Genomic DNA, 24,156 nt, shown 5'->3' on the forward strand with positions numbered 1-24,156 from the left:
TAAAACACTTTATCACAAGAAAGTGTAGTTGAGTTACAGCTACACTACATGAAAGTTAATGCTAAGGTGAACAAACTGACCTACTAGAGAGTAGGCAGTTTAGCATGTACAAGTCTACTGTATCCAGTTTATTTTTAAGAGGTATTTTGTACAACTAAAATTTTACTAGATGTCAGACAACTTCAAAAACTTCTAACATAACAAATTTCAGAACTATTCTTCTCAGATGACATCATCTTTTTTCAGAGATAGCTGAAGTTTCCTCACAGCTTTTAGCAGCTGAAGAGAACTTCTGCTCTTCTGCCCAGGAAAAGGTTTAGACATACTTTCCTTCACAGTGACTGCAATCTCCTTTGCTTCCTTTTGTTCACCACACTTTAGTTTGACATGAGTTGCCCCTTGCTTCAAGTTCTGAGTTTTTCTCTTTAATTTCTGCACCTAGGGAAAAAAAATACTAATTACCATGTTGCATACTCCAAAGACCCACAGCTGTAGAGTGGACTTCTACTGATCTCCAAACTACAGATGACTAAGACACATTAGAAAAAAAGGAGAAAAGTTTAAACTTAGTAACCCTGCACAGTTGTCTCACTGTAACAGAAAGCTGACATTGCCCATAAAGAAGCCACCACAGAAAACTGACCTCATCCATGGGTTGTTGAATCCCATCACTCCCTAACATAAAAATGCTTGCTTGAGACAGCTGGAATACCTTCTCTTAATAATCTCTATTTACAACAGTTTCTTTTCATTTCAGATAGTACTACCCTAATAAAAAAACCAAACAACCAATAAACCTCTAAAATGTATACTGTTAATTATCAGTTACTGGATCTAAGCAGCTTTTTGAAGCCTCCTTAACAAAAATGGAAAACAGAATAAATAGGGTTAATTGCTAAAGAATGTTTTTTAAAATGTTGAATAATGAGTCTTGACTTGCACTTGGCATGAAAAGGTCACTTCCCAAAGATAAAATTAGGCTGGAAGCATTCCAAATGCCAATTTAGGCTTTAAGTCCATTTCTAAAAATAATTAACTTTAATTGCATTCTAGAGCATATTATTAACTGTGAAACACAGAGATTAGCATGACACTTTTAGTATGGCAGGTTCTAGAAAAAGAAATATGCATTAGAAATATTAAGATTGATCTGTACAAAATACAAATGGAAATGTCTGTGTTCAAAAGCACTAGGAAAAAAAATAGGGCCAAGGAATTAGAGGAATGGCCTGTATTGATAACCAGGACAGTAATCATACAGACACTACTATTTACAGCAGGACCCTAAGGAATGTGCTCTGACCAGGCTGTACCAGAGCAGAGAGGACTTGCCAGAAGATCTGCACACTGGTAAGAGGCAAAGATGACAACAAGGTTGCACCACATTGTATGTGCTACTCTTCATCATCCCAAAACAAAGGCTAACTGTGGCCATAAAGGTATGCAAAAGAAAGAAACTAAGGTGCAGTTGTTACCCAGTGTCTTAGGTTCCTGAGGATGAAGACAGCAAGATTTTGAGGCAAGGAGTAACACCATAATTGTTGGGTCTTCAAGAACATAAGAGTTTTATCAAAAAAACCAGCTGACATTGCCAAGAGAGGCAGTGAGGACTCAGCAGTCAATGCCCATTGTCCATACTGCTAACATGCAAGTGTGACACATCTGCTATGACATAAAGCACCTCTATGCTTGCAATTACATGGACAATAAAAAGTTTAAGTGAGTAAAATCAATCAAAAATGAATATAAATAAAACTGGACAGATTTAAATCAACTATATTCTCCTCTTTTCATAAGGGCTCGTGCTGAGTTTTGTTTTATTTCCTGTAAAAGCAAAGTTCTCAGGCAAGTATTTATCTTGAAACGTAAGATGAAAAAACCACAAACAATCAGACAGAACTATGGATTGAATGTTTAATCATATGCCCAAACCAAATTGCTACAAAAGAGTTAGGCTGTTCAACTACAGAAGAGGGATTTTATATGGGCATGTATCAAAAGTTGCTATCTATGGCTCTAAACTAAAAACTGACAGAATGAGGGCAGTTTAAAGGTTAAACAAAACTGAAAGACTTGCCCAGCTATGATTTTAGAGAACCTCTGGTCAACAGACTAGTTAACAAAAAAGCTTCAATGTTTCAGTAATATAAAAGACATTTAATCCAGTCGGTACAGGAATTACAGCTTCTATTTTCTCATTCCCCTGAGGGACAGGATATAAAGAAATGAAATTTCAACAGTTTGTCTTAACACAGTGAGCAGAAGTGACAGACAGTGCAACCCAGCTCTGTACTGCAGAACTGCCACAGGGCAGGAAGCTTTCCCACCAGCATACATTCCTAACTGCCAGTTGTAAGCACTTTTTCTTGATCCAATGAAGAAACTGGAGGTTCAAAAATATGAGCCAGCAGTCTAATTATAATCACCCATACTGGAACATCTTGGCTTGAAACATTCCAGTGACATTCTAGCTGATGACAACAGGAGGCAGAGTTGTGGCAGCCTTTCAACAAAAATGTTAGTAGCTAGAGAGTTTACATTTCATTCTTACAGTAGCCTGATGCTTTTTCAGCTTGGATATTTGTTTTCCTTTCATCTCCATTTGTTTTACAAGGCAATCCAGTTCCTGTTCCAGGTCTTCATGAGCTTGGGAGTCTTGAGTTTCCTGTATCTGCTTCAGAAGTTCCTGATGCTCACTATTAAAGACAAGAATGGCAATCTAATGATACAGTCTCTAGGATTTCTTCCTGCAGGAGTTCCTAGCCATTTTGTGCAGAGTACAGAAATTTAGCATTATTTCCACTCTCACACAATACACATTAATCTGGAATATATTAACATGAGAAAGGGAAAAGGTTTCCTGTGAGTCTGATTTTCTCATTCCAAATTTTCAGCTGATGTCCATCTTACTTCTCCTTCTTCCCACAGGCATAGCAACTACATATGTAATAGTGTGCAAAATGAGATTTTTGAAAATGAACGGCAGCTATGCAGTACAACATTTTCACTTCCTGCCAATTTAGTGCAGACTTTGAAGGCTTAGTGTAATACATGAAAGTATTTTTTAAACTAGTACACTCAAGTTACAATTTTCCTGACAAATTATTCAAATTAAAATATTATACTCAGAAAGATTTACAGCAAAGTGGGCTGCTTAATTAAAATAACCAGATTAAGTAAAAGAAATTGTATAGATCTCAATATTCAGATACCTGAACAGGTTGAAGCCAGAGACACCCCTCTTAGATAAATAATCCCTTTACAAAGGTCAGAGCTTCTATTCTGACTTCTGAGTAACTGCTTGTCCTTGACAGTTTAATTGAAACAACTGGTTGTTGCTATTAAAAAAAAAGCCTGTCCTTAACTGCCATGAGTAAGCTAGACATTGCTTTTTGAACGTTAGATTGCTTGCCAGTTTAAATTTTACCACATCAAGGATTTCAAATCAGCGTCAACATCTTAACTGGTTTAATCAGCACATGCTCCTCCCCTGTTCAAACCACAGCTCATCATGACATGTCTGCTATGACCAGCTAGAGCTTTGGCCCACAGTCCCACAAGCCTGCATTAATGGGAAGATGCCTAAGAACACAACAGGCTGTAATCCACATTTACTTGCATGGCTAGAAAGATACATACACTCCCATCTGAAGGGTTAGCTTCTTCTACACCCTGCCCAATTTCTGGCAGGAGACCATTCCTCTTTCACAACCCCCTTACAGGACCAGCAAGTTCTCCTGCTATCAACAAGCAAAGGGTACGAGCATCAGACTGACTCAGCACAAGGACCCGGGAGGTACACGGGGAAAGAAAGAACACGCAGTGATTACAAAGGAACAGGAGAGATGTTGTGACAGGACTGTTCATGCCAGAGCTCTACTAATCCATTGCACCACCCAGACTGACTGCATCCTGCAGGCCTACTATCAGCACCTTTTCAGCCTTCTCCAGAAGAAAAGTTTTGGTTTACTCTGTATATCTCAGAATATGTTTAAAATGTCTAAAAAGCACAGGTTTGAAAGGCTTTTTATTTGCTGCTTTTTTAAATACAGAATGTGGAAGCAGAAAAACAAGAGCAGTGAAACACCAGGACAGAAAGAATTTTTTGAATGAGAAAAATCCTACTAGTCAAGCCTGCTCAGGTCATTCTGTCAACAAGCAGTCCTATAGCTAAAACAGGCTAGGCTCAATTACAGCACCCTGTCACTTCTCAGGGCTGCTGCTGAAGTCACGTTTACTCACAACACCAGCCATGGGTACTCACGAGCTCATTTTGCCCAGCTCGTCTTGAAAGGCCAACAGAAGGTCTGAAAAGCTCCTGGTGGCAGTGGGTGATGTGGAACAAAAGGATACAGATTTTGAAAGTGCACTGTGCCCTGAAATCCCAGCTGTGGCTCCTCCTTGTCCTCGTGATGAGATACACGGATTGCGATGCTTCATAATGTGCAGCACGCTTTGTACGTTTGCGCTGACAGAATGGCTGGAGCTGGCAGACTTAAAGAAGAATGATCAGTGGCTTACAGAAGTAATCAACAACCACACAGCCTTACTCAAACCAAAGATGTCACTTCAGTGACAGCCGTGGTTTTCACCTACCTTCCCAGCCACAAAAGGTAGTTCGCCAGCCTTTACGTGTAATGGTGGAAGCTGCATTTTCTTCATTGTAGGATTTCTCTGCCATAAGAAAATATAAGCCAAAAAATTCCAATCTGCTGTCTCAAGAGTACAATCTTAAACTTTTTTTTAGGAAGCAAAATTCAAGTAAATACACAGTGAAATGCATCACCTCAGTTTTCTTCTGGTATAAAAAAAAATTTCCTCCTGTATGTGTAACAAATAAGACTTTCCAATAGCTGACACAAATAAATTTTATGCCATATGCATGTAGGAGATTGTTTAACAATTAGGCTAACATGAAAGTAATTGAACCTTGTTGACTTATGTTTTTAAAACCACAGTTGCAAAATTTTGACTGATCTGTAATGTGTTGCAAAACAAATTCTCTTGATTTCTGTAATCCCCCCAAAACACACCACTTTAAAATGCTGAGCTAAAACTCCTTTGGAAAGTAATTTTGCCAGATAAACTGAAAGGAAGCTAAGAGAGGACATGGCGGATGGCAGCAAGACTTCAACAGAGGTAATTGTCAAGCTGACAAGGGAAGATTTTCAAGTGATGTCGTATCACCCCAGTACCATTTTAATTAATGAAGAAAAGAAAAAAAAGAGGGAAAAAAGAGTTATTTAGCACTGTTTGTCACTTTGGAAGTGGAGTAAAGTGCAGCAGATGAATCAAGTGCCTCTTACATCACCATTTTTCACAAATTCCAGTCTCTGTACAAGTCAGATGCTATCAGCAACAGTATGTTAATAAAAATTTCCACATTACCTTCCTAGGTTTTTTGTTCTTCCCATTTTCCTTTTCAGGTTCATGTTGAGATGTTACTGAAGACATCAAAATTCTGTTTATATCAAATCCTGTTTGAAGCTGTGTAAATAAGCAAAAAAAAAAAAAAAAAAAAAAAAAAAAGCCATTTAATGTAATATTAGAAGTATGAAATAGCAAGGTTTAATTAATTCTCTCGTTCATGCATGGATAAGAACCAATTAAGGGCACTATTAATTGTCCTGCTTGGAAGGCATAAGCTACACTTAAAGCTGAACAGATTACAAGGAAGGCAGGGTATCAGGCAGATCTTGCAGCTCTATCTTAGTATTCCTCATTTTCATATTCAGCTGCAGCAGCAGCAGCTGTATTTTTCCACTGTGACAACCAGCAACTGAGATAAGCCAATCCTGCCACATGCTGAGGATGTGATCATAAAATCCAAATTATATGAACATTTGGCTCCTACAATCTGGGGACAGAGAGAACTAAGCCTGTCTGTTACATTGAGGTCAAACCTGCTGGACAATCCTCATACTGCTTGGTGGTTCAAAGTTGCTACCAAGGCCCATGATAAACAGGATGATAATCATCCCCAATTAAACACAGGACAAGGACTTTGTTTTGGCATGTGTTACAGCTGCAGCTAAACAATGCTGGAGGTCCACCACCAAAGTGAGAATATTCTAGCTTTTCTGTCATCAAGAGGAAGTGAGGAAGTGAACCCTGTGCTTCCCAGCCCAGATCCAACAGACCTCAACCCATCCTGCAGTGTATTAAGATGGTACTAACATGACTTTAGGACTCAGTTTATGGCATCTAAGTAGTTTCTTGACCAAATGTTTAGACTATTTGCTCTGGGAGAGTCATCCTTACCATGTTTCTCAGAAAATAAAATCTCTGCATGCAGTCTAAGCAAGAAACCAAAAAACCTACAAGTTTTCAACTGTGTCATTCTGTTGGATTCTGGAGGTGGTCAGACATCTGGGCTACAAATTTGCATGTTATTTAAAGCTTCCTGTGTTGATGAAAGCCCATCATCCTTGGATGAGGTATAAGAGCTGACAGCAGTGATGAATTAAACTAAGGCATCCATCTTGCTTACATTATTCCAATATTACTCTTCAGCACTGCAGCCCCCACCTCACCCTAAGGAAATTCCCCCACAACTGGTCTCTTTTTCAAGCTGGCTGGTACTAATGCACAAAGTGAGGTTTGGAAAATGACCACTTTGCTCCTTTAACAAAAGGTTTCATCATTTTGCTCTCTTTGGCAAATACTCCTCTCTCAGATGGATGCTGACCCAACAAACTGATTATGGCTTCACAGAATAATGAATTACAAAAGATCTCATTTGATGAACAACATATCACTGATTAAGGTTTTTCCAAGTAGAGCTCTATGTATTAGATTTCTACAGATCTTAAGAAAGGGAGGAAAGCAAACATAATAACCAGCCTCACTTGGTATGTATGGTTTCATATATGATCACTTTCAAGTTACTGAAAATTAAGTTAACCTGATTCAGTTACAGATTTTCTAGAAATTAATTTTCTACCTGGATCACTTAGGGCAGTGTTGAGGCTGATGAACTGTATCACTAATGCAAAGCCAAGTAGAAACTTTCTTCATTGAGATATACCACACACTTGGCAAACTTTCTAATATACAGCTTATAACTGATCTAGGTAGTATTTCAGGAGTTCTGTCTGGGTACTAAATACAAGGAGTTAAAATGTAATATAATGAGAAGGGCATTTTGACCAGAGGGAATAGCTTTCTTCAGTACTAAAAAAGAAGATAAAATAAAATCTTTTCAGTCTACCTGAGCAGTTTTATCTTGTATTAGCTTATGCTGATGCTCTTCTTTACACAGCTTTTCTTCTAAGTGTTTGATCTTGTCCTGAATTTGAAGGCAAGAATGATTAGTCCCACTTCAATTTGAATGTTGAATCAGAAGTCTGGAGGAGCTCACAACTGTAATGTGGGGATAAAACTGGACTTTAGGAATTTTTAAAGCCCAGACTGAAAAAAGACTCATGCACACAAAACCGAGGTGGCATCCAGTCAGGTATGCTTTAACAGAGACAACTTTTGCAAAACTTAGTACTGTTAATAGTATGCCATAAAATGATACCAAATGACTTTCAGACTGTCATTCCATGCATGCTTACTTCAGTAATTCTCTGAGTAGCAGTAATTTTAAGATACTCTTTTTCTAGCATTTCAAGCTTTTCAAGTTTTGCATGCAGTTCCAACTGGTTCTGATCTTCCTCTTTCTGAAGCTGAGCCTGGAAAAAATAAGCAAGAATGGAGCTGGCAACTGATTGAAATTGTTTCAGACAGCAAAAAAAAACCACCAAACCACCCCACACTAGAATAAAGGTGTTTAATTACTTTAAATTCCGTATTTTTTAAATTGCAAAGTGATGAAAAATACCAGGCAGACAAAGACGACTTAAGCTTCCAGCAGCTTTTTTGTCTACCAAGTGTGCAAGTATTAGCATGGCTTTGCTCATTAGGAGTTCCACCCAGGGAGCTTTTCATGCACTCCATTGAATGGTTGTCATCAACCATACACTAAATTGCTCCTGTTTGCTAGCAGCCTGAGCAGAGCTGAGGAAAAACAATGACCACAAAAAACTTCATGTCTTACACATTTCTATACTTTTGAACTATGTCACTACTTTGTTACTATGATAAAGGGCTTCACCTGTTGTTCTAAAATCATCTTCTTTTCCAGTTCTGCACTGGAAACCATCTTTCTCATGTAATCCAGCTGTTTCTCCAGCAGGGAGCAGCGGGATTGTACTGCATTTGAATCTACAGAGAGAAACAAGACATTCAGTAGAGCAAAGGGAGCTACACATTTAGCCAGACTGCCATATCATTGGGGAATTCTCTGTCTTCAAATCAGGCAAGAACAGTTTTGTTAGTCTGAACAAGTAATGAGGTTAAAATGTATTTTATATATAAGACATGAGAATCAAAATGTTTTTTCAAAGCTAGTCTCTAATTTGAATTCCAAAGGCATGAGCACTGTAGTTACTTTGATTTGTATCAGCAGATACCTAACCAGAATCTGAGAGAGGAGAATCTTCTCTTCTCCTATCTTTTCTCAAGTTAGCAGTGTTATGTAAGCAGCTGCTTGCTTATTGTAGGAGTTAAACATACCACCTGAAACATGCTAAGTATTTAAAATTGCTTCATGGCTTATGCAATACTCGGTTGATATATGTCAAAAATATCTCAACTTTATCCACAATTATCAAGCTCCTGTCCCTGCTCAGTTTTGAAGCAAAAAACGAAAGGGGGCTGCACTAATAAGCAGTTTTTCAAAACAAAACATTCCCTGGATTATACAGTTTTAGGGTTGCTGTGGCTACACCTTATCACTCCAAAGAAATACCTCTCCTCTGTTGCATCAGCTCTTGATATGCTTCATCCTTCTGGTAGGATTTGTGCTCTAAGACCTTCTTGTACTGAGCAGCTGCTCTGGAGAGGCTGCACAGTTTATCTTCAGCCTGTGACTTCTCCAGCTCTAGGCGGTGGATCTTTTCTTGCAGAGCTCTCAGGGCTGCCACTACAGCTAGTAAACAACACAACAGCTACCCTAAGTTACAGTTCCTATTTTGATGAAGATTATCATTATTAGAAAACACTTCACATTACAATATACTACCTAAATTTTCTTATTAGCATCACTCCCAAAATTAACAATATTCCCCTGCTGTACACAAACATATGCAGAACACATATGGGAGAAAATGGATGTGTTTCCTGCATAACTGAGGTATGAAGCTCTGGCCCAATAGGCAAAACTATTTTCACCCCAAATGGCAGCAAGCACAAAGAAATAATGGCAAATAGAATATAATAAACCCTGGGCCTTCTTTTTAAATAGAAGCAGAGAACACAGGTATCCAAGTGAGGTCATAAGTTTTGGTGTAAGGCAACTGGTATGGACAGATTAAAAAGAGAAAACATGCTCAGAACAGGGGGAGAAATTAGATACAAAGGACAATTTAGCAAAGGATATATTGTTAAATACTTTATTGTTTCGAAAGGTAATGTTTCAACATCTAGTATCTTGTATTTGATGATTCTTCAAACCATGGAAACAAGTCTGGAAGCTTTTGCTTTCAGCCTCAAATCCGTATGTGTCAAATTATACCAAAAATAAAAGCTGCAATTTCAGCTACAAGAAAAAGTCTGCTAGCTCTCCATAAAGCAAACACACCTGTGGAAATTTAAGACATGTCCTGCAACAAGTCAAGCTGATTTTCTGACATTTTGTAATTGACAGTTTCTCTATTCCAAACTCTCTCATCAAAAGAATACCATCAAACATTGCTACCTCCGTAACAACCTTCACCATATTATCACTGATCTATTAAAAACAAACACCAAACCAAACCACAAAACAGCAAAAACCAAGCAAACATCGAACAAAAACTCAAACCAAAAAGAAAAAAACAGAAAACAGAAGGATGAAGTGGGACCACCCTTTCCATCTTTCTATTGTCATGCCAAACATTTCCTTAACCACTTAGCTACACAGCACTAAACTGATCACTGTAATCCAAAAAGGCCCAAACTCTCTATGAAATAAGATTACTACAGGAATCACAGATTTTTCAGGTGAAGAACAATGATCACATGCACACTCATGGGTTATGTCTGTGCAAGGTAGCAAAGTTCTCCATGATAGTAAGTCCAAGTGTGGGTATCCTTAATATTCCCCAGGCTCTCCAGATATGTTAAGCCACTGAGCATTTCCCTTGTGAGCTCCTGAGAGCAGTCACCCATTAAGGCACATGACAACCATATTTCATAGGGACTAACTTTCATGCTGCTAACTTTTCTGTGAGTCTGAATTGTTCAAAAGTTCTCCCAAGGAAATATACCATGCAAAAAAACCCCCAAAACCCAAAAAAACCCAAACCAAAACAATAAAAAAAACAACCAAAAAAGCCCCCTTAGAAGTGATTTTAAGCTGTAAGGAGTCAAATAGCACCACACAAAGCCAGTTTCAGGTCACTGTACCATACTAATGATCTTTTTTTTTACTGTATTTGAAGTCATGAACTCCATCTACTGAGTTTGAAGCATTCTCCTTTGCTTTCAGAGGAAGTCTGACAATTTTAAGTTAAACAAATTTCAAAGCCAAAGTTTACAAGGATGTTAGAAGATTTGCAGAGGTTTCCATTCTAGACATATGACTTCAGGGAGACTACTCCCTCAGGACACATATACATCCTGTCTTAATGTCAGACTGATAACTGCAGCAAGTCATTGAACTCAGTCAAATAGGATGGGGAGTTTGCTCAAGAGGTTTCACATGGAACAATTAAAAAGACTGTTTTAAGGACATATTTTGGCTATACCTTGGTTATTTGGGAGAGAAGGCCTGTCAGCAGCAGCAGCTGCCAACTTCTTTGATTCCATATAAACAAAGGATGCAGGAAGCCTCCAGTCTGGTGGCTGAAGAAAGCTTCCTATGAAACTGTTCTTTGATTCAGAATCCATAGCCTGTAGAAAGAGAGACATTTAATGACATTATTTCTTTAAAAGACACTCTTTTTCAGAAGTATGTCACTGGGCTGTTCCTGGCTCTGTTTATATCAAACCAGATCATGTACACCAAAATAATAATAATAGTTGTAATAACAACAACATCAACAATAATTATACCCACACCCCACCAGAAGAATCCTGTCTTTTAATGCAATTCCAAAACAATGTCTTTCATAACACTAAAAAACAGCTTCCTTTGACCAACCAAAATTTTCCAAGATTTTTCTAGGTGCTTTCTAATAACTTATGCTGATTTTTGTCCTTTAAAAACCCAAGTATCAAGAGCATTTTCTACTAACTGTTTTATAGACTTCAATGTTTTGACTCTAAGTGCTCCCTGCAGAGCAAACATTCTGGTATTACAGCCTATTTCCATTTGCAGCCTCCTTCATGCTCCTCTTCCCATCTTTTTGGATGTAAAACCAAATTACATATGATAAATAATGTACCTTTATTCCAAAATAAAGACACAGTTCTCCACATTTAGAGTTGAGATAACAGGAGGATATTTAATATGCAATATCTCCAGTATTATCTCCATTATCAGGCACATGTATTAAGTCCTGTTTCTTCACTCCCTTTCTGTTACACCCTTTCACATTCTTAGTTTTATGAGAAGCACATTTGGAGACAGTTCACACCCTCTCAAACAGAAATTTTTCTTGATATTCAAGATGTGGGACAGTGAAATGTGCAGAAAATGCCTTAGGCTAATACAACCTCTAGGAAGTTAAAGCAAGTTTGAAACCATCCTACAGTGACCTATCAAAGTAGTACCAAGCATTTCACTTGACACAGTGTAAGAAGCAAAGAGTCTATACAGCTTCAGCTAATAGAAAAACAGCTTATTTCAAGGTTCAGTGATATAACAATTATGATTGTTGGATCACTTCTGTATAAAATACAAGGCATGCAACTGGAACAGTCTTCCTGCTCAGGTAAGGCTATTTACAGATGTTAGTACCAAGAAAATCACCCAAAGGAGGTAGAAAGAGGAAAAAAGAGACCAAGACTAAGGCCTGCTGATGAAGCACACCCCAGAAGCCATTCATACTGAGTGGCAAACAAGGGAAAATTTTTCAATTACAAAAAAAGTTTCTAGGAGCATTTACAGCTCTTACAGCTGAGATTAAAAATAATCTTCCAGTCACACTGCCTCTTCAAGGTATGCACTAAACTGAAGGCAAGCAGAAATCCTTCTTTCTTCCTCCAAACTGTCATTACAGAGACGTCCACATGAGCACCTCTTCACCAGGGCTTGCTTGACCTGACCATCACCACTTTTGTGTGTTAACACCCCAGAGGTCACACCATTCAGAGGGGCCCCTCTGTTCCCAAAAAGGGAGTTGATCTGGGCCACCCTTGTGCCACAGGTCTTTTCCAAAGACTTCTCCATGGGGCCCTGCTGCCATCCTACTCAAGGCCAGGCCACAAGCTCTTGGCACTGGGTAGGCAGCAGCAGACAGCTACGTATCCCACCATTACTTGGAAGAGGCCCCATCTGGTGACCACACCACATTTATGGCCACAAAAACTGCTTACAGGGCTCCCTACCTCTGTCCTGAAGGACTGGGAAAGACCATCCTGAGATATCTGGCCAGCTCTATCAACCATGTCCAACAGTACAAGGGGCAATGGCAGTAAAAGGCATAAAGCAGGGAGCAGCAGAAACCTCAGAACATGGATGAGAAAGTCCTGTGGCCACAGAGGTGGTCAGGGCCAAGACAAGAGAGGAGATGGCCCTGGCATGGCACAGTGCATCAGCATGGAGTTCCAGAAAATAAGAGATCAGCAAGACTTAAAAATTTTCCTGCTGCTATTCAACCCCTTCACACTGGTGATGAAAAAGACCAGCAAAAAAAAAAGTCCAGAAGAATAAGCATATGGACAGGCAAGGAGTTTCCTACTACCACTGTGAATAAAAGGCAACTTTGGAAACAGCAGAGGAAGAAGGTGGTTTTTGCTTCCACCATCCAACCTTGTGGCAGTCAGCATAAGTGGAGACTCACTTTTCCAACATCCTCCAGTGGAACATGGCTCCCCTGCATGCCTGCACAGCTACACATCAATTACTTTCCTTAATACTTTCTCATAAACAATTTCTGTTGTTTCCAAGGAGATGGGTCTGTGGACACTTGTAAGAAGGGCAGTCATCCGAAGCAAATAATGAAAAAAGGAGGGAATAAAGAAGCAGAATATTTGAGAGTTTGTGGACAAGCTCAGTAATACAAAGGTGAGGGGGCGTGGGGAAACCTTTTTAGCAGAAAGGGAAATAAAACCCCTTTAGTTCTGCAAGTGAAACCAAAGGGAAGTGAAAGAGAAGAGGCCAGCTCACCTGCCTGGTGGTGGTGATTCAGCTAATCCGGTGTGGGCTTCAGCACAAAAACCCCACAAGTTTAATATGAAAATAAACACGCTCCAGCTGGAGGGGGGAGCTCCCCAGGCTGCTCCTAAGAGCACAGGCTCAGCAAAGGGTGTGAAAGAAAACACCACAGGACTGAGACACCTGTGTTTGCAGAGACTCTGCTGCAGACACAGTTAGGGACGCCTTGCTTTACCACAGCTTCCTCAGACACTGAGTGCAGCAGCTGAGGGCATGGTTGCTATAGTGCTCTGAGGCTGTGTCAGCATAATTACTGTGGTAGAGGTGCTCTGGTGTGGGCAAGTGCTAATATCTCAGCAGGTAAATAGAGTTTATAGCAACCAAACTCACGGGAGGAATGTGTATACAACACTGCAGACCTCAGGCAAGGAGATGCATGCCAGGAAAAGGACCAGGTCACTCTACACCAGCAAGGCATCACTAAACATCCTTCCAGCCACTTCCAGCCCACTGCAACAAGAAACATATCAGGAAATAATTAAGTAGTTTGACGTATGCTTGAATGTCAACTGTCCTACCACAACTTTTTTGCCCCCAAGTATTTAAGCTTCTATAAAAACATCACAACCAGGTTTTCTTTTTAAAAAGTCTTATGCAGCAAGCTTAAACCACTCTCTTATTCCATGGTGCTGCTGCCATGGACACCTGGTACACAGCCCTAGAGAGGTGCTTTAAAGCAGATATTGCTTCCCAAACAGCAATGTTTGTACTAATGTAACTCCACAAGGCTTAGGGGGATTTAGCACTTGAACAACGCTTGTTAAAGCAGCCAGAATATTGTTGTTTAGACAAGCCCTTGGTTGAGGAAAGCAGTGCACTCCTTTGAGTTTGGGCAAGAGCCAAGAGAGAAGTATGCATATTAAACAGAGGCTGACAAAATACCCCAGTTACATGCAGAGGGGAGGGGAAGAAGGAAGAAATGCCTCACTCCCACCCCAGCAGCCTACACTGCTGCGGTGAGCAGGGCAAAGCACTTGTGTTGTGCAGGTCATATCTGGAGTCAGCACTGGCCCTTTGGGCTTTTTAACAGGAAATGGCACAGCCTGTGTTGTGGATGCTCAGACACCCGGTGTTACTTTACCCAGAAATACAAAGTAACTGGTTCCAACACTGGCTGCATCAAGCATGGGGTAGCTGTTTTGCCCCATGAGCTTACCATGGGTGCCTTCCAACTTGGAATATTTTGTGATTAAATATCAGTCTGGGCAAGCCAGCTATGTTTTTCTCCAGGTCCAAGCTAGGAGGCTCACGGAGCTCTGTGCCACACAGCTGCAACCCTGTGCACGGTGCATGATGCCAGGCACAACACATTAGCTCTGTGACAGCATGGCATTAATGCAAATACTCTGCCCACCTCTTGCCTTGCTGCAGCTGGAGTGCTCAGGCCTGGGTTTGTGAGCATGAGAAGGGCTGGTTCCTCCAGTGGGACCACTTCTGCCTCTTGGCTCAGCACCACATGCAGGCTGAGAGTGAGCTTGCACAAAGTACGCTGGGGAGCAATCCCACCAGCAGGTCCATCCCTGTACATGTGACATTCATGCCTCAGAAAAGAGCAAGCAAACTGGAGTTTGGTACCTTAAGACAAACAGAGAACTTCCCATTTCATCAGAGTAATCCAAGTACTAATACCATTTACCTTTATACCATTTCTATTTACTTTTGCTGAATATGGCCTGCAGTAAATGCCAGAGTACTGGACTGGGTTGCTGTAAAAATCAATTGACATTTTAGTTACTGCTGTCTGGCCCAAGCAAGTATACTGACAGTGAAGAATTACTGAACACAACTGAAATCCCAAGTGTTACAGAAAGACCACTTATGACTTCTTCATCATCCTCCTCCCCTCCTCTGTTTGTTTCCCTTCCAATGCAACACACTGCATTACAAAGTTTCAAAAAAATGTCTCCTCAAGTGAAAAGCCCAGAAACATTTTGCCACACATACAACTATGTCTCATGTTGTAAAGCAGCATATGGAAAAGCCTTTTCCACATGTAAACAAAAACAGACTCAGGGAATAAAGCTGGCTTAACAGTCTCCAAAAAGACACACTAAATGAATAATGTGATAATGTAAGGGATACTTCCACTAAATTCTCTGATGTTTGCCATCTCACAGGGACACTGGTTCATTCAAATTGCTGTGAGGGCAACCTTTTAGAACCAAAGAAAGAAATGCTGTCAGAACACCTTCAAATAGGAAAAAGAAAAAGCAGATCAAAGCATTTTTCAGAAAGAAATACAAATCTATTTTCTGCCCTGACCTAACAGGCATGCACAATTTATAGTGGTTTTTTTGATAAGTGAAAACAAAGTCTTAGATGAACCAAAGACTGATCCAGTGTTTATCTGACATAAGAGAAATTGTAAAGAACTGCACCAACACAGGCAATACCAAGAAGCTCCCAAAATTCTGGCTGCTGCCTTGTCTACTTGAGCCAAGTCTTGCTGGCTAATGATTATGTGAGAAGCCATTTTTGTGACACAATCCAAACTGGTGTATTTTTTCCCCTTTCACTTTCCTTTGAGAACTGTGAGAAAAGCTTGGTCAGCTGTACTAGCTATGCTGCAACACTCAGTCTTATTCCCAGCAGACAAAGAACAGCCCTTCCACAGAGGGAAAAAAAGAAATAAATAATGTTGTGGGCAAACTGCATTGTTGTTTTGGGAACACCCAGTCTCTAGCATCCTGACACAACCACTTTAATCAGCCTGAAACACATGGCAATGCTCAGGACATATCTAAGCAGCTGATACTCCCATGCCTCTCATAATAAAAGTGAACTAGGCACAAAATGGTGGCAGCTGCAAAACTAATAAGAAGTGAAACCTCACAGAATCAATAAAGCATTTCAACATTTTTTTAAACTTTTGTGAAGTTCCACTTTAAGTAAGTTCAGAGCAAATGGCAAAAATTTATTAGAGAAATAAAGGAACCTGGGAATGTTTTGAAAAACTGACACAGCCAAACCCATGGGAGGCAGTTTGTTGCACAAACTGCAGGATACACACTGGCAGGCTCAGAACTGGATACATAAAGGTTAAATTTCCAGTCTCTTCTTTGATATTACTGTAGCAAAGCCCATCCGTTCCTGAATACCAATGTTATGCAGGACTTTCATACAATCAGTGTTTTTCATTCTTGGAAGAAAAGGAAAAGAAATGGCATTCTCTGTTTTCTCATGATACCATATGTACTGTCAAGCAGGATAAAACCTGGTATTTTAATTAAAAAAAAAAAAACCCAAACCACAAACAACTCAACAAATGCCCAAAACTAAGACTTTCATTGTGTCAGCATTTCACTTCTAAGCATTCACACTGATATTTCTCTAGTTCCTGTTTGCTACAGAGAAAAGAAAGAACAAAAAACCAAAAAAAACAAAAAAAAAAAAAAAAAAGAGGAAGAAAGAAAGAAAGTGGAATGAGTTACATGAGTACTTTGTGAGCAAGGCAAAGAAACAACCTAGTGGAGAAAAAAACTGTGATTTTTTAACAATTTTTTTGGGAATAGATTCTAACCTGGCAGTGTATCAAGCATGCAAACTTGGGTCAAAATATTATTAGAGTTTTGCTGTTTTCTTCAATGAGCACAGCAGACCAAGTTCCACATCCAACTGGGCCTTCATCCAAAAGCACACGATACACTCACAATCAACCTTTGGTGGGGAAATCCAGTTGGTGTAAATTGCTTCATGTGCAGATGATAACTGAACTTTAGGGGAGCAAGACTGTAAATTCCTACCTAGAAATAATTGCTATCTTAGCATGAAAACATTTACCCTGTAATACAGTGCTATCAAAATAATTACATTTATATCTTTAATCAGTCCAAAGTAATTAAACATAACCTTTTTTAATAAGCATCAAACAAAACTCAAATACCATAAATGATCACTAATGCACTTCCTCACTTCACCCACAGTTCTGTTCCTCTTCTTTCATTTACCTTCTGTTACATTTGGGTTTGTCCCTCATCTCCTCTCTCTTTATTGTATTTACATGATCCTATAGCTTTGTTCCTTGCCCTTTGCCATTTGGTATTCCTTTTATCTTACTACCTCTTCTAGCACAAAAAGCTAGGATTTTTTTCAAAGTAAAAATACCCATTCCCCCCCCCCCCATCACAATTAACAATCAAGTTTATTCACTTTATACTTAAAATTCAGAGATGCTGCTTGTCCTTAGTATACTAACTGATGTGGAAATTGAAGGTGTTCTCTTCATACTCTACATGAAGAATGCAAAAGGCTACTTTTTCTGTCCTCTGTTATTTCCAGCTGATTCCATCACAGTCTTCCATGTGTAGTTTCTTTAGTTTGGTGTGTCCTGATAGATTGGAAGGCCGGAAGAAATTACTGGATTTAGCTATATACCCTTAGGAAAAAAAAAGGAAGGTTTGCTGCTATGTAAAGGGAAGGTTTTCAAGGGTAACTGACTCCAGTATAAAAGACTGTATCTGTGCACAGGCAGAATAATTAGATATTAGAAAGGCAAACGCAAAAAGGAAAAGGCACATTAGGGTAGGGCAGGGCAAATATAAGGGTGGGTTGAAATGACAATCATGGTGAAGAAATGTAAGAAGGTAGGGGATGATTATTGCAGGTGTTGACTCATTCACAGTAAACACTTTTACTGCAGGATAATTTTCACCTTTTATGTCTCAAATATTTAATGGTACCATTGAAAGATGGTTTTGAACGTTGCAACTTGCCCTCTAGGCAGATGAAAAACACAGATTGTGTCCCCACTGCTGCCTTGGAATTTATTTTTAAAGTAAACTTCTGTTTTTACCAATACTTTCTCAGGGAAAGTGTCAGCCTCTTCATCCACTATCCTCTAACCTAGCCTGAAGATGGAGTAGGAGGTAGATTTTAGACATAACCACAAAAGCTTGACATGGATGAGCAGAGAAACACAAAGAAGGCAATTATTCGTAGGATTTGTCTCTTTTTACCAACTATCCTGCCTACATTTTTTCATATATTCCTGTGCTGCCAATAGCTAGGCACCTGGCAAGGAACAAAAACTCCATTCTGCATTTGTACATCAGGCAGCCTGAGAAACAGAATGAGGAAAAAAAAAGTTAGCAAGGAAAAGGAAAAGATAAGTTTCACTCCAGGCAAGAAATTATTCCCAAAAACATATTTTGTCTGAAATAGTTGCCTTTTAATATGCAGAAAAAATGAAAGCAACTCCTTGAGTAACTCTTCAATCTTATTTTGGAGACCTATTTTGTTGAAGAATGGTTTTTTAAAATATCACCTGTTTATATGACCCAGAATAATCATAGCAATTCTAACATTCACATTGCACATCCTGAACAGGCACAATATTCTAGGTAATAATGCCAAATAGTTTGCATATCATATGGTATAATGAGTATTCAAAAATGTAGGAATGGTTTTATCACTACTGCCCTGAGTTGCCTGGGGAAACTTAAAACTGTCAAAGGCATTACTTGTTTCATATAATCTGTATATTTAAACTTGCATGGCTTTGGAGATACAGATAAATCAAATCTGAGTAAGATGTTACAAATCCTGTGCAATGTCTCAGGCAGAAAATAACTTCAACTGATTATAAAGTTTTTAGTAGGCATTTCTTCCCTATTAATTATATGCTGTTTCTGAATGCAAGGAAATTTAGTGGATCTCTAGGTTCTTGACTTCAATTCTTGTCATCCTGTGTGACCTTAATAAATCAGAGGGTTGGGACTAATAAGGGACTGATGTTTCAGGATACATGAGCCTTTCAGCCGCGGGGCTGAGTGTGGTAATGACAGGCTTACATTCCCTGCATGAGAAAGAAATGCAGGTATAGATCCAAAACAAGCAGCACACTCAGTGAGGAGCTAACAAGAGCTTTGTTTCAGGGTGAGGAAACTCTATGAACACAGACGTGGGTGAAGTCCCACCCTAGTGCTTGGCACCTTTATCTTCTTTGGACTCAGAATTTGGAGTCCTCTTCTGGCAGTGAGTGCCAAAACCTGTTCTTTAAAACAATGAATAGAGTCCCTGTAGCTTTTCTGGTCTGTGACTGTGAGTTCATGTGGCTGCTGGTCACAGCATTTTTCTTTGTGTTACTGCTGGAAAACACCAAGGTCGGTGTTAACAGCCTGCCAAAGATGCTTAAAGGGCCTTTTGGGCTGTCAGCAGATATAAAATTCCCAATGAGCAATGTTCCTTTTCTTTTAAAGTGCAGCTGGAGGAAACAGTGTCCACCTTCTCTGTGCTGCTGCCCAGGGGTGAGAGCATTGGCCAGGAAGTGGGAGTTCCTGGGGAGCATTCATGCCTCATCCCTGACCACCATGCTAGACTGGGAGGAGGAAGAGCAGGAAGGAAACAGGGAGTCACCACCTCTTCATTTGAAGTTATGACCCTGCTCCAAAAAGCATGTGAGGCTTGAACAAGGACAAGGCAGCTGAGGCCAAAGAGTAAAACCTGGAGGTCTCTCTCTCATCTAGTTCAATCATCAAAACAGGGTCCTGGGGTTAATTTATATATTTCTGCAGTAAATAGTTCCTGGATAACAAAACAGCGCTGGCCTGGGAAAAGTTATCAGAAACCAGGAATAAGTGCATACAGATCCCTGTGTCTCCTTCCTCCAACTTCATACCAGTGCCACTTATTTGCTATCCTTTCCAGTAGGGCACAAATTCACCAAGTGAGGTGATGAATGCTTCCCTTCCATTTTGCAATCCTCCTGAGTAGCTGGGACTCTCTCCTGGTAGTTAGGAGGTGTTGATGGAAATGCCTTTGAGCTAAAAGGCAATTCTTCAATCCCTGGATTACACTACTGGAGGTGAGCACTCTACCAAATTCTGCCAGGCTCTGAAGCCAACTGTGCCTACCACAGAAGATCCTGACTTGTTGGGCTTGGAGAGGTTCCACTCACCAGGACCTCTCTTAGAGCTGCTCCACCTACTTCCCAGACCACAAACAGGAACAAAGAGGAGACAGCTTTCAAAGTGCCCAGTTTGGGGCAATTCCAAACACTTCTGTCCAGAAACAGATTAAGAAGAGTTCGGGTGGCTGCTCAGAGGAGTTTTTCAGAACAGCACTTTTAGTTTACCCATATTGTTTTCCTGGTCCTCAGTGTTTCAGGTGACATTTATGCAGTTAAGTAGAGTATAGTCAGAGACTTGGCAACATCCAGCAGGACTTTAGGTGGCTGTAGAGTTTAAATAGTTCTGGCACAGATCTAGTTGATAGCCCAGCTCTTCCCAAAGTAACCCACTCTCCATAAACTATTCTACAGACTTTCTGCATGGAAGATTTGGTCTCCTAGGAAGAAGCTGGTGTCTAATTTACCCATCCCTGCTATATTTGTGACCTCTAAGGAGACAGGATGGCAGGGTTTGGTGCAAATGTAGCCTGCAACACATACTAGGGCAGAACACATTAGATGTACAAACACATGCTCAGAAGCAAAAAAAGATCAGATCTCCTCCCAAACAGAATGGTTTGGACTTGACACCAAACTTGAGCCTGGGTTCAAAGGCAGTAGTGTAGTAGCCTCTGGCTTTTTGGTATCTCTTTGCAAAAGAGGAGACACAGAACTTTGTTTTCTCAGAAGGTAGATGTGAAGAAAAATGCATTTTAATCTGGAGTGCCACTTATTGTGGCAACATGCCAAACCATAGATCTAAAAAGGGAGGGTGAACTTTTTGAAGAGTCATCCCATCCTAGGTATTTAGCAATTGGAATGAAGTAAGACTTAAGAAAACCAGGTGTAAAGGAAAACAGTTGAAGGAATTTAATTTAAAAAGCAGTTCCTTCTAGACTGCACAAGTTTTACTGTGTTATTATTAGCTCTCCAGTTTTTGACTAAATGCATTCTCAAGTAAAGTGTTCTTTTGTGACATACAGAAACTGGAATGAACTTTTAAAAGTAAAGATAATATATTTTAGATCTTATATCTTAGAAAGAACATGAATACAATTACTAGATATTGTATTTTCAAAAATAATTTTGCTGTTGGATGTCATCTGCATATGGCTATAGAAGTCCTTATCTAGTTAAAAAAAAAAGGAAGTTGATAAATCATGAAGGAAGGAAATACTGAGGTTTAAAACAGCCACAAATTTGTTTTTCTTCAGCTTATCATTTTGAAAACTCAACTGCTGTAATTCTGGATGAGTTGCCAGATTGTTTCCTTCATAATTCTGCCTCTCTCTTATCCATTCTGTAGGGATCAAAAACAAGCATAATAACTGCAGTCCGTGAACACGCAAATCAAACAAACACTTTCCCCTAACTTTGGGCTCTGATTAATTCCACTGGTAGCCTTTGACCTTGATTTCCACAATGTCTTACAGTGCATAAAGAAGCCTGACCTGGTATCAGAAAACTGCAGAGATTTGGTTTGGAAAAAAAATAAAGCCATCCTCATGGCTATTCCCTAAGTACTACATTAAAATCTATAAAACAAAGGGCTGAAATCTGAAGTTTAGGCCTTGGAGCCAGTTTCACAATCTGTTTCCTGTAGCCAGAGTTCATTTGGAGCCAGTGGAAAAAACAGCTTCTAAAAGATAAAAGGCAGTGCTGTGACTTTCAATCAATCTTGGCATTCAGTGTGTGAATATAGCTGTACCAAAGTCTAAAACACCAAAGCTCCAGCTCTGATTCTGGTTCACTCTTCTGATCTTGGATGTATATTGTCATTGTCAGAGACACCCAACAACTCATGATGGGAAAAATAAGATCTAGCCAACTTCTGGAGATCAAAATCTAGATAGAAATAAAGCAAACAGATGTGGCATGCCCATTCACAGGAAAATGGGACACCAAAACAAGTGACAACAGAATGGGATTGGAAGATGAAGTGGTAGCTAATGTAAAAAACAGAAGAAACAAACAAAAAAGCCCTCCAACAACATAAAAAGCACTGGGAGAAGTATTTTCTTTGAACCCATCACTTATGGTGGGTAGAGGCCTGGAGTGCTTAGAGAAGTCACGACTCACATTTATGACAGGTAGTGCTGATTTCAGCAGACACATTGTTCACCAGGGTGCCAAGGGCCTGGAGGAAGCAGCTGCGTGAAGCAGCCCAGGCCTGTCCACCCTCCTGAACAATGGCAAGGCAGCCTCCATGCAGAAGGGATTTTATGGGAAAAAACAGACTGGCCTTGCCTCAAAAGGCACAGGTAAATGCAAGTTTTAAAGAAACTGTTCCAGAAAACAAAGGGATGGCAGGTGAAGAAATCAGATTCTTTACAGAGAAGAGTGCTGATGATGGATGGTGTTGGTGAGCCAGCCCAGGCTCTGTTCCTGGACTCAGAAGTGGTTTCTCTGTCTTTTTGTGGCATAAGAGTAGCTCATTTTGCATTTACCTTCAGTTTTGACTAAAGGTAAATGCAGAACGATCTGAATTTTAGAGTGGGAAATGTGTATGTGAGAAGCAAAAAATAATTATGCAAGATCCTATGTATGCTCAATGTCCTGTTTCTAATTTACTCCCAAGTATTCTTTTGCCTTTCTGCGCACTCAAAATTTTAGTTTCATGATTGCTTCAGTGTGACATCTGCAAACAGTTCTGCCCTTGTTTTCTTCTCCTCTTCTCTGCCAAGAGGTGAACTGGATCAAGGAACTGACTTGGCTGAAAATTAAAATTTATCATAAACAGCACCCTTTTTTTCTTTTTTTTTTTTTTTTTTTTTTCCCTGCAGGAAAAGCAAGGGAAACAGCAATACCAACCTCTTCAGTGGCAGATTGCACTTAATCACAGAACGGCTGAGTTTGGCAGGGACCTCTGGAGAGCATCTGGTCCAACCCCCCCTCTCAAGCAGGGCCACCTAGAGACAGCTGCCCGGGCTGCCCCGGGTCCAGGCGGCTTTTGAATGTCCCCAAGGACAGCAAGCCCACGACTTCCCTGGCCAACCTCACAGTAAAAAATGCGCTTCCCGATGTTCAGAGGGCAGCTCCTGTGTTTCAGTTTGAGTCCCTTGCCTCTGATACCGTCACTGGGCACCACCGAGACCACCCTGGCTCCATCCTCAGCGCACCTTCCCTCTGGGCACATTTAAATGTCCGGATTTACACGCGGGTAACATTCCCCCCGAGCCTTCTCTTCTCCGGCTTCATCAGCCCCTGCACAACTGGGATTTTAAACAATCCCCCGGGATTAATTCGGATAAAAACACCGCGGAACTGTTGCTCAATGTGAATATTCCGGGGATTTCCCTGCCCTCCCCCCATCCCTCCTTTATCCCAAGTGATGACGGGACTGTTTCCTTAGCACCGACAGATCTTCCGCTCCCGCTGACGCGCTTACTTAGGATACATCCCAGGATTGCTTCACCCCCGGGTGCCGCCCGCCATGGGCGCTCCATAACCCGCTGCGACGGATGGGAAAATCCCCCCAGACCCCTATGAAAGAGGCTGACGGGAATACCGGCGGGAATACCGTGCGGGAATACCGTGCGGGAATACCGTGCGCGCATCCCTGCGGGCGCGCCCCCTTCCCCGGCAGGACCCGGGCCGCGCGCCGCGCTGCCTGCCGGGACACGTAGTCCTCCCGCGCGAGGGCCGCAGGACGGCCCTTTGGCCGGACTACATATCCCAGCAGCCCCTTCCGGAACTGCCGCTCCCCGTCGCGATTGGGCCCCCTGGGTGGGAGCGCTGAAAGACGATTGGCTGAGCGGCGGTCTGTCACGCAGGCTCCCCGTGATGGGTGGGGCTATTTCCCCCCAACCCCGCGTGAGGGGACTGCCGGGGGTCGGTGGCGGCCCCGGCGGGGAGGGCTGAGGGGCCGCCCCGGGAGAGGCAGGGCCGGGGCCGCCCCTTCCCTCCATGCCCGGGGCAGGGAGGA

At 40.9% G+C, this 24,156-nt stretch overlaps 1 protein-coding gene across 4 annotated transcripts; it reads right to left on the minus strand.

The window, feature by feature from the left end:
* On the minus strand, positions 1 to 23,732 carry CEP57L1 (centrosomal protein 57 like 1). 4 transcript variants are annotated; one of them, XM_059468409.1, is made up of 11 exons: positions 23,620 to 23,732; positions 10,773 to 10,917; positions 8,795 to 8,974; positions 8,099 to 8,208; positions 7,560 to 7,676; positions 7,211 to 7,288; positions 5,389 to 5,487; positions 4,597 to 4,674; positions 4,354 to 4,494; positions 2,552 to 2,686; positions 1 to 438 (listed from the first exon to the last, which is right to left on the minus strand). In XM_059468409.1, exons 2-11 carry the CDS (start codon positions 10,912 to 10,914, stop codon positions 223 to 225), a joined length of 1,296 nt encoding a protein of 431 aa, XP_059324392.1. In that variant the 5' UTR covers positions 10,915 to 10,917; positions 23,620 to 23,732; the 3' UTR covers positions 1 to 222. The 4 variants fall into 4 exon arrangements, with proteins under 4 accessions (XP_059324392.1, XP_059324390.1, XP_059324391.1 ...); XM_059468407.1 differs by having other exon boundaries at positions 2,552 to 2,696; positions 4,265 to 4,494; XM_059468408.1 differs by lacking the exon at positions 7,211 to 7,288 and having other exon boundaries at positions 2,552 to 2,696; positions 4,265 to 4,494.
* Positions 23,733 to 24,156: the final 424 nt, after the last annotated feature.

Source organism: Ammospiza nelsoni, chromosome 3 (genome assembly GCF_027579445.1).
Source record: "Ammospiza nelsoni isolate bAmmNel1 chromosome 3, bAmmNel1.pri, whole genome shotgun sequence".
NCBI lineage: Eukaryota > Metazoa > Chordata > Aves > Passeriformes > Passerellidae > Ammospiza > Ammospiza nelsoni.